Raw genomic sequence first — 13,288 nt, forward strand, 5'->3', positions numbered from 1 at the left:
TGAATAATGAGTTATGAGTGATGAGTGATGAAAAATAAGTGATAGGTGGCCATTTTTTTAAACCAAACAAGCTCTAATATGCAGCTCTGACCCCGTGGGGTTAACCATTTGGACAGGGCCTTGACCGATCAAGCCCAGCCCATAACCTGTAGTATAGTGTAGAAAGTTTCGAGGATATTATTATCAAATAATTTAATGCACGTTCTACTAGGAAACAAGTGAAAATCTAGCTAGCTAGCTTTCCAAATGCATCCAAAAAATTACAACTGGTGCAATATCGTCGTTTTTAAAGTTTTCACTCACTTCCACTCAATCAAACTACAACATCCACCTCACAATTTCCTTTAAAAAGACCCTTCTTCCCTCCAACAAAAGCATCCAATTAGCCCTTAAACTACTCAAGCTAGCTAGCAATGGCTTCCAAAAAGCTCTCAGCAGCCATTCTAGTAATCTCTCTCCTTTTCTACTCAACACTCTCTAGTGCTTGTAATTCTTGCAACCCCACTCCTACTTATTCTCCTCCTCCTGCAGGCGCATCTTGTCCCAAAGACACATTGAAGCTTGGAGTTTGTGTGGACCTTCTTGGACTCATTAACCTTCAGTTGGGAACCCCTCCTACCAGCAACTGTTGTGCATTGCTTACAGGCTTGACTAACCTTGAAGCTGCACTATGTCTTTGCACAGCCATTAAGGCCAATGTGCTTGGGATTAACTTGAATGTGCCTGTTTCACTTAGTTTGCTTCTTAGTGCTTGCCAAAAGACAGTTCCTGCTGGCTTCCAATGTCAATAGAGTATAAGGGCTCTGGGTTGCCAATTTGTTCTGCACTGTGTCCTAATTAGCTGTTGGGGTGTCTTACTGCAGTTGGCTTGTGTGTATTTTGGTGGCTTCAGTGGAGTTTAGTCTTGTTTTTTCTCTTTCAATTTGTTATATGGGGGTGGGGTGTAGTTTTTATTACTATTTACTCAGATGAGCTGAAATCTGATTTGTTCAAATAACTGCATGGGCAAGTTTGTCTTCATGTGTGTTTATTATCAAAATTTAGTTTCTTTTTCAAATTATGCATTTGTTTTTAATATTCTCTCTCTCTCTCTCTTTCTCAGTTTTCTTTCAATTGAGTTTAGATATGTAGTGCTGCGGCTATTCAACGTTGGAAATCTCAAAAGAATTAAAGGTAATTTGAAATATCTTGATGTTTATAAGTCAAGTGATAGAAAATCACTAAATTTTGCTAATTTCCAAATTCAAACACACATTTGCTGCCAGAATACCTTGAGGAGGACTTACAGATTCACTTATTTTTGAATAATTAACTCAATAGACAAGTTCATGGGTTTTAGTTAACTTAACTAGTAAAATATTTTATCATCGAATAAGAGAATGGGATTAATCGCATTTTTTCTCCTAAATTAAAGAGTAAAAGTTGCATAATCATTTTACCTAGTTTTTCAAATATAATTTTCAATAGATTTTTTATCCAATAAAATGTCATTTCTTCATTATTTTTTTATTCTCTTTTTAAGATTCTTTACTCATCATTCTGTCAAATGCATTTTTTTTCATTCTTTTTTTTTTTAAATCAATTTTTTTTTTTTTTTTTTTTTGATAATGAATGGTGACTTTTCAAACAAAGAGAGTCATTATTCATGAGATTTTTTTTTTTTTTCTATTTTAGAGAAATTGTTGGACATTTAAAGGTATACTCAATAAAATAGAGTGAATTTTGACTTTAGTTCAGCTATTGGAGATGCTCACCGCTTTGCTGATTTAATTCAGTACTCTAATTCTCATGATAACTATGTATACAAATTTTTTTCCAAAACTCTAACTAAAAAGCTTTATGATAAAAAAAAAAAATTCGATCTCTTTGGTGGTCATATTGATCAATTTCTAATATATATATATATATATATATATATTTATGAGTGGGTATGGCTTAAAAAATAAAAAAAATAAAAAAAGAAGAGGAGGAGGAGCACTAAGCACAATTCTATTTTATCCTCATGAGCTAACTAGTCACTAAAGTCTAAAAGCAGGGTTAAATATAAATTACCATCCTAAGCTATTTGTAGCATATATATTACACTTTAAAATTTTACCATCAACGTCTTAATTATTTTTTAAAAAAGAAACATCGTAATTAAATTGATTATGAGACATTGAGATTGTGTCTATTAGCAATTTAGCATCCTATCATTTAAATTAATGTTAAATTTCAGTCACATGATTTGCTTGTGAGATATATACTGATTGCAAAAAGACATAAATACTCATCCAATTGACAATTTTTTTTAAGAAACAAACACAAACATACAAAAAAAAAAAGAGAAAATAATTCTAACTCAAAAGTATATCACAACTCTATTTAAAAGTCATGATACAATTGACATTTAATATAATAAAAATACCTTGCAAAAAATTTCATCATATTTATAAAAAAAAAATAATAATATTATCCTCTACCCCGATGTCGCTACTCCAACCCCTATAGAAACCTAAAACGCTCAGCTGTCACACCAAACAGTCACGGTTGTCGACAAACCCATTCAGTGTTGCTACCCAAACCCAAATAGGAACAACACAGGCATCATCTCCACTCAATTCAATACACACACACCCCATTTTAAGGATATAAAGTTCAATTTTATCTAAGATATTTTTTTAGTTGCTTGGGGTTCTATTAAATTATCAGTAAGCTTCGCCATACCATCTATGTTCGCGGTTTGGCTCCCTAATCCCTGTAGCAATGCTTTATCTAGGTTTGCGGGACTCTGCATGACTGTTCCTACAATCCCTCATAATTGAAAAATAGGCACTGTTAAATGTAGTTTGAACAAGTCCTGCTTTTAACTTTATCTTTACAGCTTGAATCCTATGTCAAATACAAAGATAAATCCCATCATTCAAGGCCTACAACTCAACTATTACGCTTGTTTCGGAGTTCATAAAGAAATGTAATGAAATAGAATGTGTAGAATATAAAAGAATGGAATGAAAGAGAATGTTTCAAAGTAATGAAATGGAATAGAATTAAGTTATCTTAATTGATGTTTTAAAATAAAATTAAAAATTTGGAAAAGAATGAAAGGTAAGTAATTTTGTTTGGGAATAGCATAGAGGAAAATAAATAAAATCATTTTATAACATTATTACTATTAGCCCATATTTTAAAATAAATTACTAAATATATAGGGGTATTTGGAGAGTTTAAGTGAAAATTTCATTAAACTTAATTTTATTCCTTCCGATTCTTCCCAATTTTGAGGGATTGAAAACTTGAACTTTTGAGAGAATAGAAATGAATGAATTTTCTCTCATACTTATTCTATTTATTTCCACTTAAACTTCTAAACAAGATAATGGAAGAAATATTCTAAAAATATTCTTTTCATTTCAATCCTTTCCATATCATTTTCTCCTCCCATATGGAGTGGTGCACCAATATTTTTCGAGTAGCCATTTACCCTTAATCCCATGGAATCTCAAATAAGTCCTCCCCCTCCAGCCACACCTAAGTTATCCAATGAGGATCCATACGTATTAATATTGAATTGCAAAGCCTGCGGTTTTTTCCACCATCCTCTTGAGATTGGTTCTGAATTATAGGTTTATTGTATGCATAATGTGTACGGGATTATGCGGTAAACAATGGAAAGAACATAAGAACTATAGTCTTGGAGGCACGAATGTATCTTTTTTTTTAAAATAATATTTGTTCCCTCTTCATTAAATTTGATATAGAATTGTGGAACCATGAAGGCCACGAACAAATCGAGCCTAAAGCGGACAATACCTGCTAATTGGGGGCTGAGACTATGAAACCCTCCCACATCAAAAGGACTATGAAACCCTCCCACAAGAATTGTTTGCAAATTTGTCTCTAGGGAACTAAATCAAGATTCTCTAAGAAGCAAACTTAAAGGGTATTGTGAATCACTTTAAAGGTGTGAAAAATCTATTAAAAAAATCAAATATGAAAGCCTATATATAAATAATGAGTAATATCCTTTGAAAAGACACACTTAAATGGTCACTTTGGTTTATACGAGTCCTATAAAACGTTGTCAACGACTGAAGAAATCCCTTTCCCCTAATTTTTCTAGAGAATTCTATAGATTTCCACTTTCTGCAACTGTCTCGTTGAGCAAGCTTTGATATCTTACTCGAGTGCCATTCGCGAAAGCTATTCTAATACCCAGACCATAGTGCCAATCCTATTAGGTTCATTTGTCCGTGTATGTTGGCAAACTGTGTCCAAAACATGTCCAAGTTTAACTTAAGGATGCGTTTGGCTCCATGTAAATGAATTTCTGGGCGTAAAATAATTGCAGGTGAAAATATTTTTGGAAAAGGAAAATATTTTTTTAGTGTTTGATTGCATTTTGAAAATTGTATTAGAAAATGCTTTCAAGTGTTTGGTAACATTCTGAAAAATACAAATTTTCTACTAGTTTCTCACATTTTCTCAGCTTCCAAACAAATTTATAATAGAAAATTGCAAGATATAAACTTTTTAAAGAAACAAAAATCAAAATAAAACCATTAAACTTTCAAACTCGGTCAAATAGAGAGGGGGAGGAAGAAAGAGTGAGAGATTGAGGGAAAGAGAAAGGTAGATCAAGAGAGGTTAAAATCGGGTCAAGGCTCCGATCTATGTTTGGTGTTGACGACGAGCTTTAGCGGCGACAAGAATGAGATGATAAGGCTCCGATCTGTGTTTGAAGGTATGAGTTGGTTCAAACAAGGGATGGATCAATGGAGGTGGGTCGATGAGGATGAGGACAAGGGATAGGTTGGTGAGGATGAGGGATGGGTTGGCGGAGGACGAGGACACAAGGGATGGGTCAGCGGAGTGGCTTGCATGTGATAGCGGGGCCATGTGTCGAGGAGTGGTTCTGGGCATCACCGGCGAGGATGGGTTTGAACAAGGACAGCGATCTGACCGGTGAGGATGTGCTTGGGTTGTCTTCAGGTGGAGTGTGCTTGAGCTCTCTCTCACTCTCTCTCTTCGGATGTGTAGTTCGGAAATTCATTGAAGGTAAAATGCAAGCATAAAATTTTTTTACAGCTTTAGGGGGTTATTTTACAGTCAACGTGTATTTGAATTTTTGTTTGACCATATTTTCTGTAACTACCAAACACACACAAGGATATAAAATGATTTCCTAAAAGCGTTTTCACCCAAAACAAACGCAATCTAAGTTGTAAGTCTTTAATGTTATATCTTGTAATTGAAGATCATGTTAAAGATCACAAAAGGGTGCTCAAGATTTTCTCTAGATTGTGCTGGATACCTCGATACTACTCGATTGATCAAGTATTAAGATTTCAACTTTTCAGAGTCAAGCCCATGATGACTTAGGTCTTGGTATTCATGCTCTAAGCAATGCAATATATGTATAATACTCCCTTAGATCATCAAGAAAATAGAAAAACAAGGAGCTCTTGTCACAACTCATGTGCGCCTGGGGTTTTGTATAGAGCAAAATCTCCAGCATCGTATTAAAGGATGTTAATGTGTATAATGTTGTGTGCTTTAGGCCCAGCTAGATTACTTGTATAGCACACATTTTTGTACTAAATTCTTACTTGTACTGCACACATATTTACTTGTATTGCACACTTATGTATATTCTTTCATAATAAAATACAATACTATTGATTTCAGTATTTCTAACATGGTATCAGAACCACTGCTCTGACATTTTCTTAGCAGTCTTGTCTTTATTGGTGTTACTCCATTCTCAACATTGCTTCCGCCGTCACAACAGTTGCCGCAGCCTCTTGCCATTGAACCTTCGATGTCTTCCAGCCATTGTCTTTGGGTTCCGAACCTGCAACCGCTATCATTGAGGCGTCCTACACCACACAGACCACTGCACATGTCATCACCACCATGAATATTACTCCGAATACATTTCTGCAGGTATCACTGAGATCGCCTTGCGCCGATTTACATGTTGGTAGAAGACTTGCAGCCATCGGAGATTGCACGCGCCAACAGTCTTCTTCACGCGCCTCCACGCGCTTACACGCTCCAAATCTGCACTTGCTGACGTCAGCCTTAAGTGACGTCATCACTGTCATGTCATCTGCTGACATCAGCCTTAAGTGACGTCATCACTGCCACGTCATCTGCTGACATCATCATCCACTCATCTGCTGACATCACCCGCCACATCAGCTAACATCATCGTTGACCCACATTGACCATACCATTGACCCGTGTTGACCAGACCGTTGACTTTGACTGAAGGTTGACCTTGACCATTGACTTTTCTCTATGGTTGACTTTTTGCAGTCTAAGTACTCCTTACCCAGTTTTTCGTGTAGATTTCATTTTTGCAGTCCATTTTTTTTTGCATTTTTTGCTTCTAAATGAAGAATAGGGACAGGTCTTCTTCTTGTTGCAACAATCGTCGTCGACAATCCAACAAACGTTTTTGCAATTTTTACAAACGTCTTGGCCACAATATTAAGACTTGCTATCATCGCAACAAATCAGCTGTTTCAATTTTTGCTATTACTGTTGCTAACACTAAGAGTGTCCAACCAATGGCTCCCGTTTTTGCATAGTCTCAATCTTCATGATCCATTTTCACCATTTCCAGAGATGACCTTATAAACATCATCACTAATGTCATTCGAATAGTTGGTAATGCATCTTCTTCTTGTTGCAATAATCGTCGCCGACAATCCAACAAACATTTTTGCAATTTTTGCAAACTTCTTGGCCACAATATTGAGACTTGCTATCATTGCAACTAATCAGCTATTTCAATTTTTGCTGCTACTGTTGCTAACACTGAGAGTGTCCAACCAATGGCTCCCGTCTCTGCACAGTCTCAGTCTTCATGATCCATTTTCACCATTTCTAGAGATGATCTTATAAACATCATTGCTAATGTCATTCGAATAATTGGTAATGCATCTTATTCCTCTTCTCTCTCAGCTTTATCTGGTATGTCTCCTACTTCTTGGCTTATGGATTCTGCTTGTTGCAATCACATGACACCTCACTCGTCCTTATTTTCTAACCTTAAACATACACCACACTCTCTTAATATTTGCACAACAAATGGTTTCACAATATTTGGTCATAATATAGGTTCCGTTTCGACCTCCAACCTCTCGATTCCTGGGGTTTTTAATGTTCCTGACCTTTCTTACAATTTATTTTCTGTGGGACAATTAGCTGAGTTGGGTTATCGCATTATCTTTGATTATTCTGGGTGTATTGTGCAGAATCCGAGAGCAAGACAAGAGCTTGGGACCGGTCCCAGAGTTGGGCGTATGTTTCTCGTGAACAACCTTTGTCTTCCACTTATTGCACCTATTTCTGTTGCTGCAGCTGCTGTTATTTCTTCTATTCCTTCCCTTACACTTTGGCATGCCCGACTTGGTTACACATCTTCCTCTCGGGTTCAAGAATTGGCTTCTAGTGGTTTGTTAGGTTCAGTATCTACAGAAAATTTTGATTGTGTTTCATGTCAATTAGAAAAACAACCAGCTTTGCCTTTCAATACTAGTGAATCAATATCCACTGATATCTTTGACCTTATTCATTCTGATGTTTGGAGGCCTTCCTCTGTCTCTAGTATTGGTGGATCTCGATATTTTGTTGTCTTTGTTGATGATTACTCTTGCTATAGTTGGATTTTTCATATGAAACATCGTTCTGAATTATTGCAAGTATATTGTAATTTTGCAAAAATTGTTGAAACTCAGTTTTCCAAACATATCAAAATTTTTTGATCTGATAATGCTCTTGACTACACTCAATATGCTTTCCAAGCTATTTTGCATTCCTATGGCACTGTTCATCAACTAACTTGTCCAGGTACCTCTCAGCAAAATGGTAAAGCCGAATAAAAATTTCGTCATATTCTTGACACTGTTCGTACTCTCCTTCTCTCTACCAAAGTTCCTGCTCCTTTTTAGGGAGAAGCTGCACTTCATGCTGTTCATACTATTAATCGCATTCCTAGTCCTGCCATCCAAAATCAAACTCCATATGAGTGTCTTTTTAGGTCATCTCTAGATTATCTCACCTTCCCTCCTTCGGTTTTGCCTGTTTCATTCTTCTTCAGCCATATGAGCATAACAAACTTGAGCCTTGGTCAAGGCTTTGATGTTTTCTTGGCTATGGCGAAACTCAAAAGGGGTATCAGTGTTATGATCCTGTTTCTCATCGTCATCGTATCTCCCGCAATATTGACTTTTGGAAACATCACCTCTTTGTCGAGCTCTCTCACTTTTGTGCCTCCCTATCTACCTCCTCTATCTTAGATCTTTTTCCAAATGAGGCACATATTCCTTCTATAGCTGCTCCTGATGCTCCTGTAGACTTTTCTGTCCAACCACTAGATATCATTGATCCCTTTCCTAGTTCAACCTTTAATGAATAGGTGGAAGATGAACAGGTCGAAGATGAGCTACCCAACCCTAACCCTGAGCTTAGGTTCCCTGCTCCTACTTCGCCTGAAGATCTTGCACAAGACATTCCACCTCGTCACTCAACTCGGGTAAGATCCATTCCTACACATTTACTTGACTATCATTATTACACTACCCTTGCTACACTACACGAGCCTCACACCTATTGTGAGGTTTCCACTGACCCTTTATGGCAGATTGCAATGACAGAGGAACTTGATGCATTATCTAAAAACCATACTTGGGATTTGGTGACACTCTCCCCTAGGAAATCTGTGGTTAGTTGTAAATGGATCTACAAGATTAAAACTCACTCTGATGTGTCCATTGAGTGCTACAAAACTCGTCTTGTTGTAAAAGGTTTTACATAGGAGTATGGGATTGATTATGAAGAGACCTTCGCTCCGATTGCTCGTATCTCATCTGTTCGTGCCCTCTTAGCTGTTGCTACTGTCAGTAAATGGGACATTTTTCAGATGGATGTCAAAAATGCATTCATTAATGACAGAGGAACTTGATGCATTATCTAAAAACCATACTTGGAATTTGGTGACACTCTCCCCTGGGAAATCTGTGCTTAGTTGTAAGTGGATCTACAAGATTAAAACTCACTCTGATGGGTCCATTGAGCGCTACAAAACTCGTCTTGTTGTAAAAGGTTTTACACAGGAGTATGGGATTGATTATGAAGAGACCTTCGCTCCGATTGCTCGTATCTCATCTGTTCGTGCCCTCTTAGCTGTTGCTACTGTCAGTAAATAGGACATTTTTCAGACGGATGTCAAAAATGCATTCATTAATGGGGATTTAAGTGAAGAATTTTATATGCAACCTCCTCCTAGTCTCTCTGTTGAATCAAATAAGGTTTGTCACCTTTGACGTGCACTTTATGGCCTTAAACAAGCTCCACAAGCTATGTTTGCCAAATTCAGCTCTACCATCTCTCGCTTGGGTTACATGACCAGTCATTATGATTATACCTTATTTCTTCGTCGCACTAACAAAGGCACTATTTTACTTCTCTTGTATGTGGAAGATATGATCATAACTGGTGATGACCTCAGTGGCATTCAAGAACTCAAGGATTTTCTCAGTCAATAGTTTGAGATGAAAGATCTTGGACATCTCAGCTACTTCTTGGGTCTTGAAATCACTCATTCTAAAAATGGACTTTATATTACTTAAGCCAAGTATGCCTCTGAACTTTTGTCTCAAGCTGGACTCACTGAATGCACATTTAACTCCCTCAGGGGGGAAACTGTTGTCTAATCCCCCTCTTTACAGATGCTTGGTTGGCAGTCTAGTTTATCTCAGTGTCACTCGTCCAAACAAATTTTATGCTTTTCACCAAGTGAGCTAGTATTTGTCTGCTCCACAATCGACTCATTATGCTGCTGTTCTGCACATTCTTCGATACCTAAAGGGCACTCTCTTCCATGGTCTTTTCTACTCTGCTCAATCTCCTCTTATTCTCCATGCATTTTCTGATGCTAATTGAGCAGAAGATCCCACTGATTACAGGTCCACCACTGGTTATTGCTTTCTTCTTGGTTCTTTTCTGATTTCTTGGCAAAGTAAGAAACAAACTTGGGACAATTGCACTTTTAGTCCCTAAATTTTGACGTTTTTCCATTTTAGTCCCTACATTTTATTTTTTCCACTTTTAGTCCCTAAAACCAATTTACGCTTTCTGTTTTAGTCCTTGAAACACTGTTCTGTCACCAAATTAACGGAAAGACTGACGGATTAATAAGATATTATTAAAAAAATTATTTAACATTTTTTATATGCCAAAATTAAAAAAAAAAATTAATAAATTAACATTTTTTGTGTTTGTGTTTGTATCTATTTCATTTTCTTCTTTCTTTTAAGATAAACCAAAAAATTAAAATCAAAACAAAAATAAATTAATAAATATCCCAAACAACATCAGCCAGAGAAGCATATTTATAGTGCTAAAAAACCCAAATTAGTTTGTGTTTGTGTGGCATTTATCTCTCTTAGTCTCTATCTCTCTCGATCTTAGACGACTTGCTCTCAGATTGGGTTGGTTGAAAAATATCCCAAACCACGGCTGAGAAAAAGAAGAGGGAAGAAGATCAGCCCAGAAGAATTAGAAGAGGAGATCGGCCTAAGAAAAAAGAAGAAGAAGAGGCAGAGGAGATTAGCAACACGGGCACAACATGCAATCTTTGACTTTTGCTTGTTTGTGTTGTTTGTGTTTGTATCGTTCTTTTGCTTCTTTCTTTGTCAATCTCCGACTTTTTTTCTCTCTCTAAACCCAAATCCCTCCCCCTCTCTCTTTTTTGATCAACAATGGTGGTAATGGGTTTGGTGACTTTGTGGGCGAGGGTTTGTTGACTAATCAGTGGGTTAGACTGTGAGAACGTGAAGTTTGATTTTTCTAGTTTTGGGTTGTTGATGATTTTTCTGGGTTCATGGGTTTGATTTTTCTAGTTTTGGGTTGTTGATGATTTTTCTGGGTTCATGGGTTTGATTATTTGCTAAGAAAATCAATAAAAGAAAAGAAAATATTGATTATTTTTCTGGGTTGCTGGGTTTGATCTGGGAAGAACACGAAGAACTTGGATTTGTGTTCTCGGTTGTTGGGTTTAATCTGGGAAGAACACGAAGAACTTTGGGTCTGTGTTTGTGTTTGGTCTCTGTTTCTTTTCTTTTTTTTTGTTTGTGTTGTTGTGTTGAATGTTCTTCTGAACAAAAAAAGAAGAAGAAGATTGGAATAAAAAAAAAATCATTTTAATTAAAAAAAAGTAAAATTTTTGTTTGAAAGAAAATAATTTTTTGTTTGTTTTTTGTTCTAAATTAAAATTGAGTAATTAATTTTTTTTTTTTAATTTTGGCATATAAAAAATGTTAAATAATTTTTTTAATAATATCTTATTAATCCGTCGGTCTTTCCGTTAATTTGGTGACAGAACAGTGTTTCAAGGACTAAAACGGAAAGCGTAAATTGGTTTTAGGGACTAAAAGTGGAAAAAATAAAATGTAGGGACTAAAATGGAAAAACGTCAAAATGTAGGGACTAAAAGTGCAATTGTCCCAACAAACTTATGTGGCCCGCTCCAGTACTGAAGTAGAACATCGTGTCTTTGCTAATACCACATCTGAGCTTTTTTGGCTACGATGGCTTCTCAAAGACTTAGGTGTGTCTACATCCTCTGCTACTCCTCTTTATTGTGACAACCAGAGTGCCATTCATATTGCTCACAATGATGTCTTTCATAAACGGACTAAACACATTGAGATCGATTGTCATTTTATCCGTTTTCATCTTGTCCATGGTGCTCTCAAGCTGATCTCAGTCTCCTCTAAAGATCAACTTGCAGATATCTTCACCAAGTCACATCCTAAGGGACGCCTTCGTACTTTGGTTGACAACCTCAAGTTGGTCTCACATCTACCTTGAGTTTGAGGGGGGCAGTTAATGTGTATAATGTTATGGGCTTTAGGCCCAACTAGATTACTTGCATAGCACACATTCTTGTACTACATTCTTACTTGTACTGCACACATATTTACTTGTACTGCACACATATGCCTCCTATATAATGACACTCATGTATATTCTTTCATAATAAAATACAATACTATTGATTTCAATATTTCTAACAAAGGACATCTAGTGTGTTCCAAGTGGAAACTACTACACAAGACTACTGCAATGAAGCTGATGTTGTGGTGAGTTAGTCATAGATCAAACATTTGTGCATTGGTATCTTTTGATAATATATGTCATAAGCTTTTTTATGATGCCTCATTGAGTCAATTTGGGATTGGTAGGATGAGAACCAAGTTGGGGAAAGTGGAAAGAAAACTTGGAAAAATCCAATTTTATGCATATAATAAGCTTGGGGTGCCTACTTTGTGTACAAATTTGATGCTAACTGCATAAATTCGATCCTAAAAGCTTGTATTTCATGATGCAATCTAAAAACAATTGTCGCAAGGCTCTACATCCTGTTTCAAATGGCATCGTTGGATCATCTCCGGCTTGCCTAAAATTGATCTAGAAAGATTAGAGAAAATCATCTTCGTAAACTAACAAGATGAACCACCCCAACTTCCGGCTTGAATAACTTTTTGATTACTAAACCAAATTGCATAAAGTTGGTATCTTGGAAAGTAGATATCATAATCTTTCCAATGTCACCAAAAGCACTCAATCCGTGGAGAAGTTGAAGAAGCAGTGTTATTATGCTTAGGAACGGAAGCTCAAGCATGGAGGACCTCCGCCAGCTCTATCTTTGCAAGAGCCGTGCATGCAAGTATATAAATACTAACCCTAATTAAATTTTCTGCATCGTTTTAAAATTCCTACATAATCCTAATGTTATTTAAGGAAATGATGAATGTGCAATTGTAGCTTAGGGTTTCAAGTGCGCTCATCATGTGATGTTCATAAAAATCTACTTTGAATGACGAAAATGAAATTTGATTTTTTTTTTTTTTTGCAAATCTTAATATGTTGAATTCAATTCTATCAATTGCAATGAACAATTTTCTATATTAAGGTTGACATTATTGGAATGCTATAGTGTGCTTGTATGATTTCATGAAATTAAATGCTCGTTATTTTCTAGAAGATCAACTTAGGAAAAGTGGAATAAGTGTCTATTACATTCTAATTTCTGTAATGTAGCCTTCAGACTTAGATCATTGGTTTAAGACCAAGAATTTCCATTGTACCTTTACATTTTTAGAATGTAACTAGGAACCAAAATGATGTATTAATTTTTCCTTAAATTGTAACTAGGATGCAATTTTTTTTGTATTTTATAATTATATTCTATCACGATATGTAGGGGTGTTTGCAATGCAATTTTGGGCCATTT

At 36.1% G+C, this 13,288-nt stretch overlaps 1 protein-coding gene across 1 annotated transcript; it reads left to right on the plus strand.

The window, feature by feature from the left end:
- The first annotated feature begins 319 nt into the window (after window positions 1-319).
- LOC115974928 (14 kDa proline-rich protein DC2.15-like) lies at window positions 320-1,075 on the plus strand. The gene has a single exon (XM_031095504.1). The coding sequence runs from the start codon at window positions 414-416 to the stop codon at window positions 789-791; it is 378 nt and encodes a 125-aa protein (XP_030951364.1). The 5' UTR covers window positions 320-413; the 3' UTR covers window positions 792-1,075.
- Window positions 1,076-13,288: the final 12,213 nt, after the last annotated feature.

Source organism: Quercus lobata, chromosome 2 (genome assembly GCF_001633185.2).
Source record: "Quercus lobata isolate SW786 chromosome 2, ValleyOak3.0 Primary Assembly, whole genome shotgun sequence".
Lineage (NCBI taxonomy): Eukaryota > Viridiplantae > Streptophyta > Magnoliopsida > Fagales > Fagaceae > Quercus > Quercus lobata.

Excerpts from the sequence above, each read along its gene's own strand:
- LOC115974928 (XM_031095504.1), top strand. The coding sequence starts at position 414 with ATGGCTTCCAAAAAGCTCTCAGCAGCCATTCTAGTAATCTCTCTCCTT.